The sequence below is a fragment of the Ranitomeya imitator genome, chromosome 1 (genome assembly GCF_032444005.1).
Source record: "Ranitomeya imitator isolate aRanImi1 chromosome 1, aRanImi1.pri, whole genome shotgun sequence".
In the NCBI taxonomy this organism is placed as follows: domain Eukaryota; kingdom Metazoa; phylum Chordata; class Amphibia; order Anura; family Dendrobatidae; genus Ranitomeya; species Ranitomeya imitator.
Window position 1 is genome coordinate 1,078,680,555 of NC_091282.1, and position 20,376 is coordinate 1,078,700,930.

At 45.5% G+C, this 20,376-nt stretch overlaps 1 protein-coding gene across 1 annotated transcript in view; it reads left to right on the plus strand.

The window, feature by feature from the left end:
• Positions 1-20,376, plus strand: part of GALNTL6 (polypeptide N-acetylgalactosaminyltransferase like 6) — a 3,161,254-nt gene that overhangs the window by 1,190,798 nt on the left and 1,950,080 nt on the right. Inside the window, exon 4 of the mRNA XM_069744235.1 lies at positions 17,098-17,264. Coding sequence (XP_069600336.1) covers positions 17,098-17,264 — 167 coding nt within the window. The remainder of the gene's footprint in view (positions 1-17,097; positions 17,265-20,376) is intronic.

The following is a 20,376-nucleotide window of genomic DNA, read 5'->3' on the forward strand; positions in this document are numbered from 1 at the left end:
GCCTACAAATTGGGTATGGGGTGTAGAGAGATGGTGTGTTCCACTCCAAGGTATTCTCCAGGTTGCCTTTCCTGAGCTTCGATCTTCCTGCTCTCGTTTAGTAGTTGTTGGAAACTACACTGCATTAGGCCTACAAATTGGGTATGGGGTGTAGAGAGATGGTGTGTTCCACTCCAAGGTGTTCTCCAGGTTGCCTTTCCTGAGCTTCGATCTTCCGGCTCTCGTTTAGTAGTTCTTGGAAACTACACTGCATTAGGCCTACAAATTGGGTATGGGGTGTAGAGAGATGGTGTGTTCCACTCCAAGGTGTTCTCCAGGTTGCCTTTCCTGAGCTTCGATCTTCCGGCTCTCGTTTAGTAGTTCTTGGAAACTACACTGCATTAGGCCTACAAATTGGGTATGGGGTGTAGAGAGATGGTGTGTTCCACTCCAAGGTGTTCTCCAGGTTGCCTTTCCTGAGCTTCGATCTTCCGGCTCTCGTTTAGTAGTTCTTGGAAACTACACTGCATTAGGCCTACAAATTGGGTATGGGGTGTAGAGAGATGGTGTGTTCCACTCCAAGGTGTTCTCCAGGTTGCCTTTCCTGAGCTTTGATCTTCCGGCTCTCGTGTAGTAGTTGTTGGAAACTACGCTGCATTAGGCCTACAAATTGGGTATGGGGTGTAGAGAGATGGTGTGTTCCACTCCAAGGTGTTCTCCAGGTTACCTTTCCTGAGCTCCGATCTTCCGGCTCTCGTTTAGTAGTTCTTGGAAACTACACTGCATTAGGCCTACAAATTGGGTATGGGGTGTAGAGAGATGGTGTGTTCCACTCCAAGGTGTTCTCCAGGTTGCCTTTCCTGAGCTTCAATCTTCCGGCTCTCGTTTAGTAGTTGTTGGAAACTACACTGCATTAGGCCTACAAATTGGGTATGGGGTGTAGAGAGATGGTGTGTTCCACTCCAAGGTGTTCTCCAGGTTGCCTTTCCTGAGCTTCGATCTTCCGGCTCTCGTTTAGTAGTTGTTGGAAACTACGCTGCATTTGGCCTACAAATTGGGTATGGGGTGTAGCGAGATGGTGTGTTCCACTCCAAGGTGTTCCCCAGGTTGCCTTTCCTGAGCTCCGATCTTCCGGCTCTCGTTTAGTAGTTCTTGGAAAGTACACTGCATTAGGCCTACAAATTGGGTATGGGGTGTAGAGAGATGGTGTGTTCCACTCCAAGGTGTTCTCCAGGTTGCCTTTCCTGAGCTTCGATCTTCCGGCTCTCGTTTAGTAGTTGTTGGAAACTACACTGCATTAGGCCTACAAATTGGGTATGGGGTGTAGAGAGATGGTGTGTTCCACTCCAAGGTGTTCTCCAGGTTGCCTTTCCTGAGCTTCGATCTTCCTGCTCTCGTTTAGTAGTTGTTGGAAACTACACTGCATTAGGCCTACAAATTGGGTATGGGGTGTAGAGAGATAGTGTGTTCCACTCCAAGGTGTTCTCCAGGTTGCCTTTCCTGAGCTTCGATCTTCCGGCTCTCGTTTAGTAGTTCTTGGAAACTACACTGCATTAGGCCTACAAATTGGGTATGGGGTGTAGAGAGATGGTGTGTTCCACTCCAAGGTGTTCTCCAGGTTGCCTTTCCTGAGCTTCGATCTTCCGGCTCTCGTTTAGTAGTTCTTGGAAACTACACTGCATTAGGCCTACAAATTGGGTATGGGGTGTAGAGAGATGGTGTGTTCCACTCCAAGGTGTTCTCCAGGTTGCCTTTCCTGAGCTTCGATCTTCCGGCTCTCGTTTAGTAGTTCTTGGAAACTACACTGCATTAGGCCTACAAATTGGGTATGGGGTGTAGAGAGATGGTGTGTTCCACTCCAAGGTGTTCTCCAGGTTGCCTTTCCTGAGCTTCGATCTTCCGGCTCTCGTTTAGTAGTTCTTGGAAACTACACTGCATTAGGCCTACAAATTGGGTATGGGGTGTAGAGAGATGGTGTGTTCCACTCCAAGGTGTTCTCCAGGTTGCCTTTCCTGAGCTTTGATCTTCCGGCTCTCGTGTAGTAGTTGTTGGAAACTACGCTTGATTAGGCCTACAAATTGGGTATGGGGTGTAGAGAGATGGTGTGTTCCACTCCAAGGTGTTCTCCAGGTTACCTTTCCTGAGCTCCGATCTTCCGGCTCTCGTTTAGTAGTTCTTGGAAACTACACTGCATTAGGCCTACAAATTGGGTATGGGGTGTAGAGAGATGGTGTGTTCCACTCCAAGGTGTTCTCCAGGTTGCCTTTCCTGAGCTTCAATCTTCCGGCTCTCGTTTAGTAGTTGTTGGAAACTACACTGCATTAGGCCTACAAATTGGGTATGGGGTGTAGAGAGATGGTGTGTTCCACTCCAAGGTGTTCTCCAGGTTGCCTTTCCTGAGCTTCGATCTTCCGGCTCTCGTTTAGTAGTTGGTATGAAACTACGCTGCATTTGGCCTACAAATTGGGTATGGGGTGTAGCGAGATGGTGTGTTCCACTCCAAGGTGTTCCCCAGGTTGCCTTTCCTGAGCTCCGATCTTCCGGCTCTCGTTTAGTAGTTCTTGGAAACTACACTGCATTAGGCCTACAAATTGGGTATGGGGTGTAGAGAGATGGTGTGTTCCACTCCAAGGTGTTCTCCAAGTTGCCTTTCCTGAGCTTCGATCTTCCGGCTCTCGTTTAGTAGTTCTTGGAAACTACACTGCATTAGGCCTACAAATTGGGTATGGGGTGTAGAGAGATGGTGTGTTCCACTCCAAGGTGTTCTCCAGGTTGCCTTTCCTGAGCTTCGATCTTCCGGCTCTCGTTTAGTAGTTCTTGGAAACTACACTGCATTAGGCCTACAAATTGGGTATGGGGTGTAGAGAGATGGTGTGTTCCACTCCAAGGTGGTCTCCAGGTTGCCTTTCCTGAGCTTCGATCTTCCGGCTCTCGTTTAGTAGTTGTTGGAAACTACGCTGCATTAGGCCTACAAATTGGGTATGGGGTGTAGAGAGATGGTGTGCTCCACTCCAAGGTGTTCTCCAGGTTACCTTTCCTGAGCTCCGATCTTCCGGCTCTCGTTTAGTAGTTCTTGGAAACTACACTGCATTAGGCCTACAAATTGGGTATGGGGTGTAGAGAGATGGTGTGTTCCACTCCAAGGTGTTCTCCAGGATGCCTTTCCTGAGCTTCGATCTTCCGGCTCTCGTTTAGTAGTTGTTGGAAACTACGCTGCATTTGGCCTACAAATTGGGTATGGGGTGTAGCGAGATGGTGTGTTCCACTCCAAGGTGTTCCCCAGGTTGCCTTTCCTGAGCTCCGATCTTACGGCTCTCGTTTAGTAGTTGTTGGAAACTACACTGCATTAGGCCTACAAATTGGGTATGGGGTGTAGAGAGATGGTGTGTTCCACTCCAAGGTGTTCTCCAGGTTGCCTTTCCTGAGCTTCGATCTTCCGGCTCTCGTTTAGTAGTTGTTGGAAACTACGCTGCATTAGGCCTACAAATTGGGTATGGGGTGTAGAGAGATGGTGTGTTCCACTCCAAGGTGTTCTCCAGGTTACCTTTCCTGAGCTCTGATCTTCCGGCTCTCGTTTAGTAGTTCTTGGAAACTACACTGCATTAGGCCTACAAATTGGGTATGGGGTGTAGAGAGATGGTGTGTTCCACTCCAAGGTGTTCTCCAGGTTGCCTTTCCTGAGCTTCGATCTTCCGGCTCTCGTTTAGTAGTTCTTGGAAACTACACTGCATTAGGCCTACAAATTGGGTATGGGGTGTAGAGAGATGGTGTGTTCCACTCCAAGGTGTTCTCCAGGTTGCCTTTCCTGAGCTTCGATCTTCCGGCTCTCGTTTAGTAGTTCTTGGAAACTACACTGCATTAGGCCTACAAATTGGGTATGGGGTGTAGAGAGATGGTGTGTTCCACTCCAAGGTGTTCTCCAGGTTGCCTTTCCTGAGCTTCGATCTTCCGGCTCTCGTTTAGTAGTTCTTGGAAACTACACTGCATTAGGCCTACAAATTGGGTATGGGGTGTAGAGAGATGGTGTGTTCCACTCCAAGGTGTTCTCCAGGTTGCCTTTCCTGAGCTTCGATCTTCCGGCTCTCGTTTAGTAGTTGTTGGAAACTACGCTGCATTAGGCCTACAAATTGGGTATGGGGTGTAGAGAGATGGTGTGTTCCACTCCAAGGTGTTCTCCAGGTTACCTTTCCTGAGCTCCGATCTTCCGGCTCTCGTTTAGTAGTTCTTGGAAACTACACTGCATTAGGCCTACAAATTGGGTATGGGGTGTAGAGAGATGGTGTGTTCCACTCCAAGGTGTTCTCCAGGTTGCCTTTCCTGAGCTTCGATCTTCCGGCTCTCGTTTAGTAGTTCTTGGAAACTACACTGCATTAGGCCTACAAATTGGGTATGGGGTGTAGAGAGATGGTGTGTTCCACTCCAAGGTGTTCTCCAGGTTGCCTTTCCTGAGCTTCGATCTTCTGGCTCTCGTTTAGTAGTTCTTGGAAACTACACTGCATTAGGCCTACAAATTGGGTATGGGGTGTAGAGAGATGGTATGTTCCACTCCAAGGTGTTCTCCAGGTTGCCTTTCCTGAGCTTCGATCTTCCGGCTCTCGTTTAGTAGTTGTTGGAAACTACGCTGCATTAGGCCTACAAATTGGGTATGGGGTGTAGAGAGATGGTGTGTTCCACTCCAAGGTGTTCTCCAGGTTACCTTTCCTGAGCTCCGATCTTCCGGCTCTCGTTTAGTAGTTCTTGGAAACTACACTGCATTAGGCCTACATATTGGGTATGGGGTGTAGAGAGATGGTGTGTTCCACTCCAAGGTGTTCTCCAGGTTGCCTTTCCTGATCTTCGATCTTCCGGCTCTCGTTTAGTAGTTCTTGGAAACTACACTGCATTAGGCCTACAAATTGGGTATGGGGTGTAGAGAGATGGTGTGTTCCACTCCAAGGTGTTCTCCAGGTTGCCTTTCCTGAGCTTCGATCTTCCGGCTCTCGTTTAGTAGTTCTTGGAAACTACACTGCATTAGGCCTACAAATTGGGTATGGGGTGTAGAGAGATGGTGTGTTCCACTCCAAGGTGTTCTCCAGGTTGCCTTTCCTGAGCTTCGATCTTCCGGCTCTCGTTTAGTAGTTGTTCGAAACTATGCTGCATTAGGCCTACAAATTGGGTATGGGGTGTAGAGAGATGGTGTGTTCCACTCCAAGGTGTTCTCCAGGTTACCTTTCCTGAGCTCCGATCTTCCGGCTCTCGTTTAGTAGTTCTTGGAAACTACACTGCATTAGGCCTACAAATTGGGTATGGGGTGTAGAGAGATGGTGTGTACCACTCCAAGGTGTTCTCCAGGTTGCCTTTCCTGAGCTTCGATCTTCCGGCTCTCGTTTAGTAGTTGTTGGAAACTACACTGCATTAGGCCTACAAATTGGGTATGGGGTGTAGAGAGATGGTGTGTTCCACTCCTAGGTGTTCTCCAGGTTGCCTTTCCTGAGCTTCGATCTTCCGGCTCTCGTTTAGTAGTTGTTGGAAACTACACTGCATTAGGCCTACAAATTGGGTATGGGGTGTAGAGAGTGTTATGGCTGGCAATCAGGCAACACAGCGTGCAGTAATCAGCGCACATACAGAGATCTGGCAATAACCCAAAACAATAGGACGAGCTCTGAGACGTGGAATCTCTGTAGACTGCAGTACCCGATCTATCCTCACACAACTGGAAGCAGCAGTGGATTGCGCCTATCAACTACCTATGCAACTCGGCACTGCCTGAGGAGCTGACTAGCCCGAAGATAGAAATACAAGCCTGACTTACCTCAGAGAAATACCCCAAAGGAATAGGCAGCCCCCACATATAATGACTGTTAGCAAGATGAAAAGACAAACGTAGGAATGAAATAGATTCAGCAAAGTGAGGCCCGATATTCTAGACAGAGCGAGGATAGCAAAGAGAACTATGCAGTCCACAAAAAACCCTAAAACGAAAACCACGCAAAGGGGCAAAAAGACCCACCGTGCCGAACCAACAGCACGGCGGTGCACCCCCCTGCCTCTCAGAGCTTCCAGCAAAAGATAATAACAAGCTGGACAGAAAAAACAGAAAACAAACTAGAAGCACCTATCTAGCAGAGCAGCAGGCCCAAGGAAAGATGCAGTAGCTCAGATCCAACACTGGAACATTGACAAGGAGCAAGGAAGACAGACTCAGGTGGAGCTAAATAGCAAGGCAGCCAACGAGCTCACCAAAACACCTGAGGGAGGAAGCCCAGAGACTGCAATACCACTTGTGACCACAGAAGTGAACTCAGCCACAGAATTCACAACAGTACCCCCCCTTGAGGAGGGGTCACCGAACCCTCACCAGAACCCCCAGGCCGACCAGGATGAGCCACATGAAAGGCACGAACAAGATCTGGGGCATGGACATCAGAGGCAAAAACCCAGGAATTATCTTCCTGAGCATAACCCTTCCATTTGACCAGATACTGGAGTTTCCGTCTAGAGACACGAGAATCCAAAATCTTCTCCACAATATACTCCAATTCCCCCTCCACCAAAACAGGGGCAGGAGGCTCCACAGATGGAACCATAGGTGCCACGTATCTCCTCAACAACGACCTATGGAATACATTATGTATGGAAAAGGAGTCTGGGAGGGTCAGACGAAAAGACACCGGATTGAGAATCTCAGAAATCCTATACGGACCAATAAAACGAGGTTTAAATTTAGGAGAGGAAACCTTCATAGGTATATGACGAGAAGATAACCAAACCAGATCCCCAACACGAAGTCGGGGTCCCACACGGCGTCTGCGATTAGCGAAAAGCTGAGCCTTCTCCTGGGACAAGGTCAAATTGTCCACTACCTGAGTCCAGATCTGCTGCAACCTGTCCACCACATAATCCACACCAGGACAGTCCGAAGACTCAACCTGTCCTGAAGAGAAACGAGGATGGAACCCAGAATTGCAGAAAAATGGAGAGACCAAGGTAGCCGAGCTGGCCCGAATATTAAGGGCGAACTCAGCCAACGGCAAAAATGACACCCAATCATCCTGGTCAGCGGAAACAAAACATCTCAGATATGTTTCCAAGGTCTGATTGGTTCGTTCGGTCTGGCCATTAGTCTGAGGATGGAAGGCCGAGGAAAAAGATAGGTCAATGCCCATCCTACCACAAAAGGCTCGCCAGAACCTCGAGACAAACTGGGAACCTCTGTCAGAAACAATATTCTCAGTAATGCCATGTAAACGAACCACATGCTGGAAGAACAAAGGCACCAAATCAGAGGAGGAAGGCAATTTAACCAAGGGCACCAGATGGACCATTTTAGAAAAGCGATCACAGACCACCCAAATGACAGACATCTTTTGAGAAACGGGAAGGTCAGAAATGAAATCCATCGAAATATGTGTCCAAGGCCTCTTCGGGACCGGCAAGGGCAAAAGCAACCCACTGGCACGTGAACAGCAGGGCTTAGCCCTAGCACAAATTCCACAGGACTGCACAAAAGCACGCACATCCCGTGACAGAGATGGCCACCAGAAGGATCTAGCAACCAACTCCCTGGTACCAAAGATTCCTGGATGACCGGCCAGCACCGAACAATGAAGTTCAGAGATAACTTTACTAGTCCACCTATCAGGGACGAACAGTTTCTCGGCCGGACAACGATCAGGTTTATTAGCCTGAAATTTCTGCAACACTCTCCGCAAATCAGGGGAGATGGCAGACACAATGACTCCTTCCTTGAGGATACTCGCCGGCTCAGATAACCCCGGAGAGTCGGGCACAAAACTCCTAGACAGAGCATCCGCCTTCACATTTTTAGAGCCCGGAAGGTATGAAATCACAAAATCAAAACGAGCAAAAAATAACGACCAACGGGCCTGTCTAGGATTCAAGCGCTTGGCAGACTCAAGATAAGTAAGGTTCTTATGATCAGTCAAAACCACCACGCGATGCTTAGCACCCTCAAGCCAATGACGCCACTCCTCGAATGCCCACTTCATGGCCAGCAACTCTCGGTTGCCCACATCATAATTACGCTCAGCAGCAGAAAATTTCCTGGAAAAGAAAGCACATGGTTTGAACACTGAGCAACCAGAACCTCTCTGTGACAAAACCGCCCCTGCACCAATCTCAGAAGCATCAACCTCGACCTGGAACGGAAGAGAAACATCAGGTTGACACAACACAGGGGCACAGCAAAAACGACGCTTCAACTCCTGAAAAGCTTCCACGGCAGCAGAAGACCAATTAACCAAATCAGCACCCTTCTTGGTCAAATCGGTCAATGGTCTGGCAATGCTAGAAAAATTACAGATGAAGCGACGATAAAAATTAGCAAAGCCCAGGAATTTCTGCAAACTTTTTAGAGATGTCGGCTGAGTCCAATCCTGGATGGCCTGAACCTTAACCGGATCCATCTCGATAGTAGAAGGGGAAAAGATGAACCCCAAAAATGAAACTTTCTGCACACCGAAGAGACACTTTGATCCCTTCACGAACAAGGAATTAGCACGCAGTACCTGGAAAACCATTCTGACTTGCTTCACATGAGACTCCCAATCATCTGAGAAGATCAAAATGTCATCCAAGTAAACAATCAAGAATTTATCCAGATACTCACGGAAAATGTCATGCATAAAAGACTGAAAAACAGATGGAGCATTGGCAAGTCCGAACGGCATCACCAGATACTCAAAATGACCCTCGGGCGTATTAAATGCCGTTTTCCATTCATCTCCCTGCCTGATTCTCACCAGATTATACGCACCACGAAGATCAATCTTAGTAAACCAACTAGCCCCCTTAATCCGAGCAAACAAGTCAGAAATCAATGGCAAGGGATACTGAAACTTAACAGTGATCTTATTAAGAAGGCGGTAATCAATACACGGTCTTAGCGAACCATCCTTCTTGGCTACAAAAAAGAACCCTGCTCCCAATGGTGACGACGATGGGCGAATATGTCCCTTCTCCAGGGACTCCTTCACATAACTGCGCATAGCGGTGTGTTCAGGTACGGACAAATTAAATAAACGACCCTTAGGGAATTTACTACCAGGAATCAAATCGATAGCACAATCACAATTCCTATGCGGAGGAAGGGCATCAGACTTGGACTCTTCAAATACATCCTGAAAGTCCGACAAGAACTCTGGGATGTCAGAAGGAATGGATGACGAAATAGACAAAAATGGAACATCACCATGTACTCCCTGACAACCCCAGCTGGTTACCGACATAGAGTTCCAATCCAATACTGGATTATGGGTTTGTAGCCATGGCAACCCCAACACGACCACATCATGCAAATTATGCAGTACCAAAAAGCGAATAACTTCCTGATGTGCAGGAGCCATGCACATGGTCAGCTGGGCCCAGTACTGAGGCTTATTCTTGGCCAGAGGTGTAGCATCAATTCCTCTCAACGGAATAGGACACCGCAAAGGCTCCAAGAAAAATCCACAACGTTTAGCATAATCCAAATCCATCAGATTCAGGGCAGCGCCTGAATCCACAAACGCCATGACAGAATATGATGACAAAGAGCACATTAAGGTAATGGACAAAAGGAATTTGGACTGTACAGTACCAATAACGGCAGAGCTATCGAACCGCCTAGTGCGTTTAGGACAATTAGAAATAGCATGAGTAGAATCACCACAATAGAAACACAGTCTGTTCAGACGTCTGTGTTCGTGCCGTTCTACTTTAGTCATAGTCCTGTCGCACTGCATAGGCTCAGGCTTACTCTCAGACAATACCGCCAGATGGTGCACAGATTTACGCTCGCGCAAGCGACGACCGATCTGAATGGCCAAGGACATAGACTCATTCAAACCAGCAGGCATAGGAAATCCCACCATTACATCCTTAAGAGCTTCAGAGAGACCCTTTCTGAACAAAGCCGCTAGTGCAGATTCATTCCACAGAGTGAGTACTGACCATTTTCTAAATTTCTGACAATATACTTCTACATCATCCTGACCCTGGCATAAAGCCAGCAGATTTTTCTCAGCTTGATCCACTGAATTAGGCTCATCGTAAAGCAATCCCAGCGCCTGGAAAAATGCATCAACATTACTCAATGCAGAATCTCCTGGTGCAAGAGAAAACGCCCAGTCCTGTGGGTCGCCGCGCAAAAAAGAAATAATAATCAAAACCTGTTGAATAGGATTACCAGAAGAATGAGGTTTCAAGGCCAAAAATAGCTTACAATTATTTCTGAAGCTCAGGAACTTAGTTCTGTCACCAAAAAACAAATCAGGAATCGGAATTCTTGGTTCTAGCATCGATTTCTGATCAATAGTATCTTGAATCTTTTGTACATTTACAACGAGATTATCCATTGAGGAGCACAGAGCCTGAATATCCATGTCCACAGCTGTGTCCTGAAGCACTCTAATGTCTAGGGGAAAAAAAAGACTGAAGACAGAGCTAAGAAAAAAAAATGATGTCAGGATTTCTCTTTTCCCTCTATTGAAAATCATTGAAAGGCTTCTTGTACTGTTATGGCTGGCAATCAGGCAACACAGCGTGCAGTAATCAGCGCACATACAGAGATCTGGCAATAACCCAAAACAATAGGACGAGCTCTGAGACGTGGAATCTCTGTAGACTGCAGTACCCGATCTATCCTCACACAACTGGAAGCAGCAGTGGATTGCGCCTATCAACTACCTATGCAACTCGGCACTGCCTGAGGAGCTGACTAGCCCGAAGATAGAAATACAAGCCTGACTTACCTCAGAGAAATACCCCAAAGGAATAGGCAGCCCCCACATATAATGACTGTTAGCAAGATGAAAAGACAAACGTAGGAATGAAATAGATTCAGCAAAGTGAGGCCCGATATTCTAGACAGAGCGAGGATAGCAAAGAGAACTATGCAGTCCACAAAAAACCCTAAAACGAAAACCACGCAAAGGGGCAAAAAGACCCACCGTGCCGAACCAACAGCACGGCGGTGCACCCCCCTGCCTCTCAGAGCTTCCAGCAAAAGATAATAACAAGCTGGACAGAAAAAACAGAAAACAAACTAGAAGCACCTATCTAGCAGAGCAGCAGGCCCAAGGAAAGATGCAGTAGCTCAGATCCAACACTGGAACATTGACAAGGAGCAAGGAAGACAGACTCAGGTGGAGCTAAATAGCAAGGCAGCCAACGAGCTCACCAAAACACCTGAGGGAGGAAGCCCAGAGACTGCAATACCACTTGTGACCACAGAAGTGAACTCAGCCACAGAATTCACAACAAGAGAGATGGTGTGTTCTACTCCAAGGTGTTCTCCAGGTTGCCTTTCCTGAGCTTCGATCTTCCGGCTGTCGTTTAGTAGTTCTTGGAAACTACACTGCATTAGGCCTACAAATTGGGTATGGGGTGTAGAGAGATGGTGTGTTCCACTCCAAGGTGTTCTCCAGGTTGCCTTTCCTGAGCTTCGATCTTCCGGCTCTCGTTTAGTAGTTCTTGGAAACTACACTGCATTAGGCCTACAAATTGGGTATGGGGTGTAGAGAGATGGTGTGTTCCACTCCAAGGTGTTCTCCAGGTTGCCTTTCCTGAGCTTCGATCTTCCGGCTCTCGTTTAGTAGTTCTTGGAAACTACACTGCATTAGGCCTACAAATTGGGTATGGGGTGTAGAGAGATGGTGTGTTCCACTCCAAGGTGTTCTCCAGGTTGCCTTTCCTGAGCTTCGATCTTCCGGCTCTCGTTTAGTAGTTGTTGGAAACTACGCTGCATTAGGCCTACAAATTGGGTATGGGGTGTAGAGAGATGGTGTGTTCCACTCCAAGGTGTTCTCCAGGTTACCTATCCTGAGCTCCGATCTTCCGGCTCTCGTTTAGTAGTTCTTGGAAACTACACTGCATTAGGCCTACAAATTGGGTATGGGGTGTAGAGAGATGGTGTGTTCCACTCCAAGGTGTTCTCCAGGTTGCCTTTCCTGAGCTTCGATCTTCCGGCTCTCGTTTAGTAGTTCTTGGAAACTACACTGCATTAGGCCTACAAATTGGGTATTGGGTTTAGAGAGATGGTGTGTTCCACTCCAAGGTGTTCTCCAGGTTGGCTTTCCTGAGCTTCGATTTTCCGGCTCTCGTTTAGTAGTTCTTGGAAAATACACTGCATTAGGCCTACAAGTTGGGTATGGGGTGTAGAGAGATGGTGTGTTCCACTCCAAGGTGTTCTCCAGGTTGCCTTTCCTGAGCTTCGATCTTCCGGCTCTCGTTTAGTAGTTGTTGGAAACTACGCTGCATTAGGCCTACAAATTGGGTATGGGGTGTAGAGAGATGGTGTGTTCCACTCCAGGGTGTTCTCCAGGTTACCTTTCCTGAGCTCCGATCTTCCGGCTCTCGTTTAGTAGTTCTTGGAAACTATACTGCATTAGGCCTACAAATTGGGTATGGGGTGTAGAGAGATAGTGTGTTCCACTCCAAGGTGTTCTCCAGGTTGCCTTTCCTGAGCTTCGATCTTCCGGCTCTCGTTTAGTAGTTCTTGAAAACTACACTGCATTAGGCCTACAAATTGGGTATGGGGTGTAGAGAGATGGTGTGTTCCACTCCAAGGTGTTCTCCAGGTTGCCTTTCCTGAGCTTCGATCTTCCGGCTCTCGTTTAGTAGTTGTTGGAAAATACACTGCATTAGGCCTACAAATTGGGTATGGGGTGTAGAGAGATGGTGTGTTCCACTCCAAGGTGTTCTCCAGGTTGCCTTTCCTGAGCTTCGATTTTCCGGCTCTCGTTTAGTAGTTCTTGGAAACTACGCTGCATTAGGCCTACAAATTGGGTATGGGGTGTAGAGAGATGGTGTGTTCCACTCCAAGGTGTTCCCCAGGTTTCCTCGCCAATGCTTCGATCTTCATGCTCTCGTTTAGTAGTTGTTGGAAACTACACTGCATTAGGCCTACAAATTGGATATGGGGTGTAGAGAGATGGTGTGTTCCACTCCAAGGTGTTCTCCAGGTTGCCTTTCCTGAGCTTCGATCTTCCGGCTCTCGTTTAGTAGTTGTTGGAAACTACACTGCATTAGGCCTACAAATTGGGTATGGGGTTTAGAGAGATGGTGTGTTCCACTCCAAGGTGTTCTCCAGGTTGCCTTTCCTGAGCTTCGATCTTCCGGCTCTCGTTTAGTAGTTGTTGGAAACTACGCTGCATTAGGCCTACAAATTGGGTATGGGGTGTAGAGAGATGGTGTGTTCCACTCCAAGGTGTTCCCCAGGTTTCCTCGCCAATGCTTCGATCTTCATGCTCTCGTTTAGTAGTTGTTGGAAACTACACTGCATTAGACCTATAAATTGGGTATGGGGTGTAGAGAGATGGTGTGTTCCACTCCAAGGTGTTCTCCAGGTTGCCTTTCCTGAGCTTTGATCTTCCGGCTCTCGTTTAGTAGTTGTTGGAAACTACGCTGCATTAGGCCTACAAATTGGGTATGGGGTGTAGAGAGATGGTGTGTTACACTCCAAGGTGTTTTCCAGGTTGCCTTTCCTGAACTTCTATCTTCAGGCTCTCATTAAATTGTGGTTAAACGGAACAACTGCATTTGGCGTACTAGTTGGTTTGGGGCCTACTATCGGTGTCTGCCACTCCTTGCTGTTCTCCTGGTTTCCTGTCCTGACATTCCATTTTCAGGCTCTTGTTAAGTAGTTGTTAATGTTAGACTGCATTTGGCCTACTAGTTGGGTTGGAGCCTACTATCGGTGTCTGCCACTCCTTGCTGTTCTCCTCCACTGAACAAAGCTGTGCCGCCTGTTTACTACGGTTGCCAATTTTGAACTGCATTTCGACTACTTACTGATTTGGGCCTACTCTCTGTGTCGGCCTCTCATTCCAGTTGTCCTCCACTGCAATGCCCCCTGGTTAGTCCTGTGTTACCAATTTTGAACTGCATTTAGCCAACTTTATTCTTTGGGCCTATATCTGTGTTTCCTCCTCATCCTGCCCATTGCCCAGCCAGTGATAGATGAGTCTGCTGGTACATTGACCCATAACGCAAAATTCCCCGTGCACGCTACACAGCAAGATTGTGACCCTGCTGAAAGTCAGGTTCCTCTTCCCGCATACCATACCACCTTACACGGGGACAAAGAGGAAGGTGCACATGAAAGTGCAGGTTCCTTCATCAGGTGGGGGGATGAATACCAGTTGGCGACGTCACTGGCACAGGGCCTCTCATAGTACGCAAAAGTGTTGCTGCCGGTGGGAGGCGCCCCCGCCATGCAAACACACCGCTGTACTTTGAAGGGCCCTGTGCCAGTGCCAATGCCAACGAGTGGGCCCCCCCTGCTTGCTCAGGATCATAGCACTTGCAAAGTTGAAATACTTACCTCTCCCTGCTCCACTGCCGTGACGTGGTCCAGATTTACTGGGCCCACTAATTACTTGAACCAGCCCTACCCCCCACAACTTTAGCCAAATGACCCCCAATTTCAAATGCCTTCCAATTATTATAAGGTAAATTACGATTGACAAGCTTCTTTAACAAGAATGGATGTTTTTGCCATTAAAATGGGCAGTGTAGGTGTTTTCCTGGCCTCCACTCACTGCCGACTATGCTCCCCCATTGACTTGCATTGGGTTTCGTGTTTCGGGCGATACCCGACTTTTCGCAATAATCGGCCGATTCCACTCGACTCGACTTCTAAGATAGTCGGGTTTCGCGAAACACGGCTCGACTCTAAAAAGGTCAAGGTCGCTCAACCCTAACTGTGACTGTAAGGCCATATACTGTACAAATACAGGTAGAGAACATGTTTTTTTAATATTGGATTCGGCTCTGTATTTAGATTTTGTACTTGACCAAAATAATTTTTTGGGATAACAAACTAGCTGATAACATTGCCAAACATTGATGGCCTAACTTTACGACTGGACATCGATGTTTTAGTCCTAAAAAATAATAGAAATGGGCTCCTTTGCAAAACAAGATCCTACCGACAGTGCTGGCAAAAACTCTGCTAGGAACAGGACTGCAACATAGTTGAACTGGTTATCACTTCTTTGCGAAAAATGTTCACACAATCTGTTCCACTTTAACTCTTCATGTCTATGGTACACGTGCCCTTACTATTAAAATGATTAAGATGCTTTTGAAAGGTCCAGAGTTTGAAAACCACCAAGGAGGATATCTGCATGGTGTTAGATTATTCGTCCTATTTTTATGCGAGTTTCCTCTGAAATTCCAAATATGTCCAAAATAAATAAATGGATTGAAAATTGAGTCTGTGTGTGTGTTTGTGTGTGTCCTAAAATAGGGAAATGTATATTGTATAAGGACTAATGTAAATGTGGGAAAGAGAGTCCAGCTCACCCTGCAGCATTTAAGAGCCGTAGCAAAGGAAGCATCAGTGCTTTAGAAATGAATGATTGCAAAGAAATAAAAATACAGCTCTACGAAAATCCCCAAACTTTTATTTATTGGTGTAAATATTAAACACTCCAGTCGGTGAATTAAAATGCCATGGCAATAGATAAAACAACTAGTTCCAGGTTATGAAACCCATGTTCAATAAAAACAATAGGTGATTATGCAGAAGTAGCATAGGAAAGAAAGTTTCAATAACAACTAAGAAGTTTGCTGGACAGCAGCTCACTCTAAACATGCCATAAAATGTTCGTTCCGTAGAATACCAGGAGCTGATTGTTTATACAGTATGTTTATAGAATAATCCCTGTATTGCATTTGGGAATCAGATATTCTTATGATATTTTCTTTTTTCTGTCATGCACATAGACTGCAATATAATGGGCACACAGCCACATTTACGTTAGTAAAGAAAGAAAAATCCAGCTCTGCGAAAATCCAGAAACTCTTCTTTATTGGTGTCAATAGAAAACACTCCAGTCGGTGAATTAAACTGCCATGGTAGTAGATAAAACAACTAGTTTCAGGCAGTGAAACCCATAATCATGCGTTAGGAGTCACGTTCCCGCCGCTGCACAGGGGAATCTCGAGCCGTGTCTGCTGTGGTCTCCCATTCTTCTCCTGCCGCAGTGGAGCCTGCTCAGCGGAGACGTCGGTCCCAGCGTCTCACTCAGCCTGATACTGTGCAAAGGGTTACTGCTGCCTTTTCAGGCTCTGCTATTGTACCCTGCACTGGTCTGTGGTGAGCAGGCTTTTCTGGGACTAAGTCCTGCTTTGCACACACTGAGCATGCCCAGGGTAAGATCTCTCAGTGGAAGTCTAGGGTCACATGCTCAGGTACTGCAGTGACTTCCATTGGTCCTCCAGTAAAGCCCTGTACCTGATCAAGTTCTGTGGCAGCCCTCCATTGGTCCTTCTTGGAAGGTCCTGTACATGCTGCAGCTATAAAAGGTTCGCATGGCCGCACGGCCATGCGCTAGTATCATGAGCTTGTTAATTGTGGTTGTGCCTGTATGTGTTTGTTCAGGGACCCGGCTGAAATAAGCCCCTAGAATACCGGCACCTCCGGTGAAGAGTATTGCATGAATGTATTCAGGGACCCGGCTGAAATAAGCCCCTAGAATACCGGCTCCTCCGGTGAGGACTGTTTGTATGCTTTTCTGGGTGCGTGACCACTGACTGCCTCCAGCTCAGCAGTTAGCTGTGTTATCCTGTGACGCTAACAGGGCGCAGCATCTTATTTCTAACGACTCTGTGGAGTTAACAGAGTTCGCTTATACCGCCACATAGCACCATCATTTGCCAGCAGCAGGGTCCTCTCCTGCACGGTGGACCCCGGGTTGGGAATGCACCTATTTATATATATTTATATACTCGGTGCGTTCCGCCAACCCTAACATCATGTTGAGCAAAATTTGATAAGAATATTCAATTCCTAATGCTATAGGTGGATAATTCTAAAAACATATAAGTAATAATCTCCTGGTATTCTACAGGTTGAACGTTTTATGGTATATTGCGAGTGAGCTGGGGTCCAGAAAACTTCTTAGTTGTTATTGAAATGTTCTTCCCTATTCAACTTCTGCATTATCACCTATTGTTTTCTGTCATTAAGAAATAAAATCATGTTTACTATTCATACTTGAGGAATGAATCTGGTCTTTGATGAAACAAGTCATCTCATATACTCAGTCAGCAAGATAGGGCTATTTATATTGTCTGCAATCCCTTTGTATGAATAAAAATGACAAAACATACATTATGCTTTCTTTTCAGCTGCAAGCACAAATTTTATTTGGAAAAGCTGCCAAACACCAGCATTATTATTCCTTTTCACAATGAGGGCTGGACGTCACTACTCAGAACCATACATAGCGTGATCAACAGGACACCGGAGAGTCTCATAGAAGAAATCATTTTGGTAGATGACTTCAGTGACAGAGGCAAGTTACATTATCAATTAAGTAAGATGAACTTTGCAAAAAAATTAAGGGTATCTAATTAATTTAAAAATAAATATCTGCAAAAATATAGTTTATGTGTGATCTATTGTGTACATACGTCTCAACTTTGAAATTGCAAAAAAAGAAGGAAAGGTCATGCAATTATGGAAATCACAGATTGACAGACATGTTAATGATATACAAAAGATCACAAGTAGAAACTGTCTCAGAGCAGTGTTTTCACCAGATGTCTGGCATAAAACACTTTGGTAAGCAACAAAATTATTGTGCAATTTGAGGATGCGCAAAACTTTGCAAAGTTTAATGTATTTATGCCAGTTTTGTCCAACTCTGCCAAAATGGGTGGAGCTGGCAGGTGGGGTAACTGCAGAACCGGGGTGTGACACCACAAATTGTCTAATTCATGACAAATTGCGCTGTACCATCACTTTCAGATTCACCTGATTCATTAAGAAGCATGCTTTTCTTAATGTGTCCGGCACCTCTGACCCCAGCATTAAGGCTGGCATTGTTCAGTCTGGTCTTGATGAATCGGTGCCAATTTTTATCAAACATCTTAATTTATTCCGTATAGTATGAGCACCACGGACAGGAATACACACACACACAAACACACACTTTAGCATGCAATCAATGAGGTTATTAATTAAATCTTCTTCCATGCTGAATGCACCTGGGCACACAAATCAACAGGTGTAACAACTAAGAAATCCCTCTGCTGTTGCCAACTAATTACATTCCCGAAGTGTTCAGTAAGAGACAAGTCCGGAGATGCTGCAGGCCATGATAGCATATTTAGGCCATGCGAGCAGCTTACAGTAGTGAGCCTGGTGTTGATATTTAAAAAAATCAATTTAGGAAGACTTTACAGAAATGGCAATGCAACTGATTTAATGGTCAAATCGATGTAATGTTGTGCTGTTAGTTTACCTGGAATGAAGGCTAGATGGGTCTGGCTAGTGTACACTATGCCACTCCAACCATGTTCCCTGGGCATAGGACCAACCTGACATTTGCTTGTGAAAGTTTGTACATTGGCTTCAAGTCAGCACTCTCAAAGGGCTATTTTGTAGGCTGGAATGAAAGTACATCCTTTAGCGATGAGTGCCGCTTTTGTCTTGGGTGCAATTATAGCCAGAGATTGGTCTAGGGACCACTTGGACAGCACCAAGGATAGTAATTCACAAGGGAATGTATTAAAATGAAGCTGCCATCTGATAAAGAAGATGCTAACAGTGTATCTTGGTGATTTGCATATCCAAGTGCACTCTTCATGGCAAGGCATTGCTGAGGCAATCAATTAATTGGTTCATTGATAGATAGCATGGTATGGTGTGTAAGTGTGCTACTGAATGAATTGAGATGTTTTGAATTTTTTGTTTTTATTTTCTCCATGATTAGCATATCATTAGCATTTCTATCTATCCTGTGATTTCTATAATTTCACAACTTTCCCTTCTTGGTGAAAAATTCTATGGTAAATTTTTGAGAATTATACAATGCATAATTGTAACATAGGATAATCAAATTATTTCAGCATCAAAGAATAACAGAAGAAGAACAATGTGAAAATATAAGAAAACAACAGTTTCTTATTAACAAGCATTACGTGTCCGACCAGAGAAAGTTGCGCAACATTTTAAAATGATAGTTAAAAGTATGTCTTAATATGTTATTCATTGTTCACAAATATATTTTTAGGGATTGTGCTTGTTTAGACTACAAGGGTGACATGAATTAGGCTGATCTGCAAAAAGAGTGGTGCTGTTTATGGAAACAAAACAGATGTTATGTGATTGGTGAGATGTAGTTTCCACCCGATGCTGTTCATGGACGCTATTGCTAATTTCAGTGCCTAATCAATTAGAAGTATGGCTGTGCTGGACAGTCATAGTTGTTAGGATAGCCTAAGAGGCTCCCAAATCAGTGCTGATTGTGATGAGTGAAATAGAAGAATGCTCTGTTTGTCCTGTCCTTTGGTGGGGCTGTTGTAATATCTTGTCAGCCCTGCTTCTGTAAAACTGCTTAATAAGGCTGCATAATAATAATTCTGATACGTCATAGGTGTGTTTTAACAAATTGCTGTACATTTTACTTGCACAAACAGTAATGTGCTGTCATACAGATGTTGTTTCTCACTAACGATGTGAAATCTCTCAACTACAATCATTTTTGTGCTGGGAAAGTCTTAGGAATCTTCCTGTTCTTCAATCTTTATGGCATTGACTCACAATTATTAATGTTTAAAATTGCAAAGTGGTTGTAAAAATAATGTGCTATTTATTTCTGATACAATTCTTTCCGTTCACAAGATTGGAGTGATTTTTTAATTTATAGTTAACTGCTCATGGTCAAGGTTATCGGCCAAAGCACAGTGGCTATTCTCCTGGGCAAGAGCTCGGACTTGAAAGCAGTTTGCCAGCCAGGTTGCAAGAGCTGCTCTAATGCTGGCCAGTTCACTGGATCCAGGCAGCTTTAGTTTCCCAATGCTACTACCATGCTGCAAAGGCAAAGAAGATTCTGGCAGCAGTATTAGAGACCACACAATTTCAGACCTCGCTCTGGACTGTCGGTGTTCAGGAGTGCGCGAACCCTAGCTAAGCAGGATGCAGGGAAGCAGAAGATAGGTGCATTCCTAAGGCCATGTTCACACGTTGAGTATTTGGTAAGTTTTTTACCTCAATGTTTGTAAGCCAAAACCAAGAGTGGGGAAATAATGCAGAAGTGTTGCACATGTTTCTTTTATATCTATCTTCTGACTGCTCCACTCCTAGTTTTGGCTCATAAATACTCAACATGTGCACATGGCCTTAATCGCTACAAAACGATATGGACTTTAGATCCCAGTTCAAAGTTCCTAGAAAAGTCATTGATTAGTGGAAATACATGGCTAATTGTAGACAGGGTGATCACCTAAAGGACCATTAGTGTCTTTCAAGGTAGACAATGTGATGAGTGTTTAGTTAAGAAATAGACATAGGAAGGAGAAGGAGTGAAATGACGCACAAACATTCTCTAGAGTGAGATAACAGCTTTATTAGGCAACTTAGGCAATGTCAAAAGCAGGCTCAGTAATACAAAATCAAGTCAG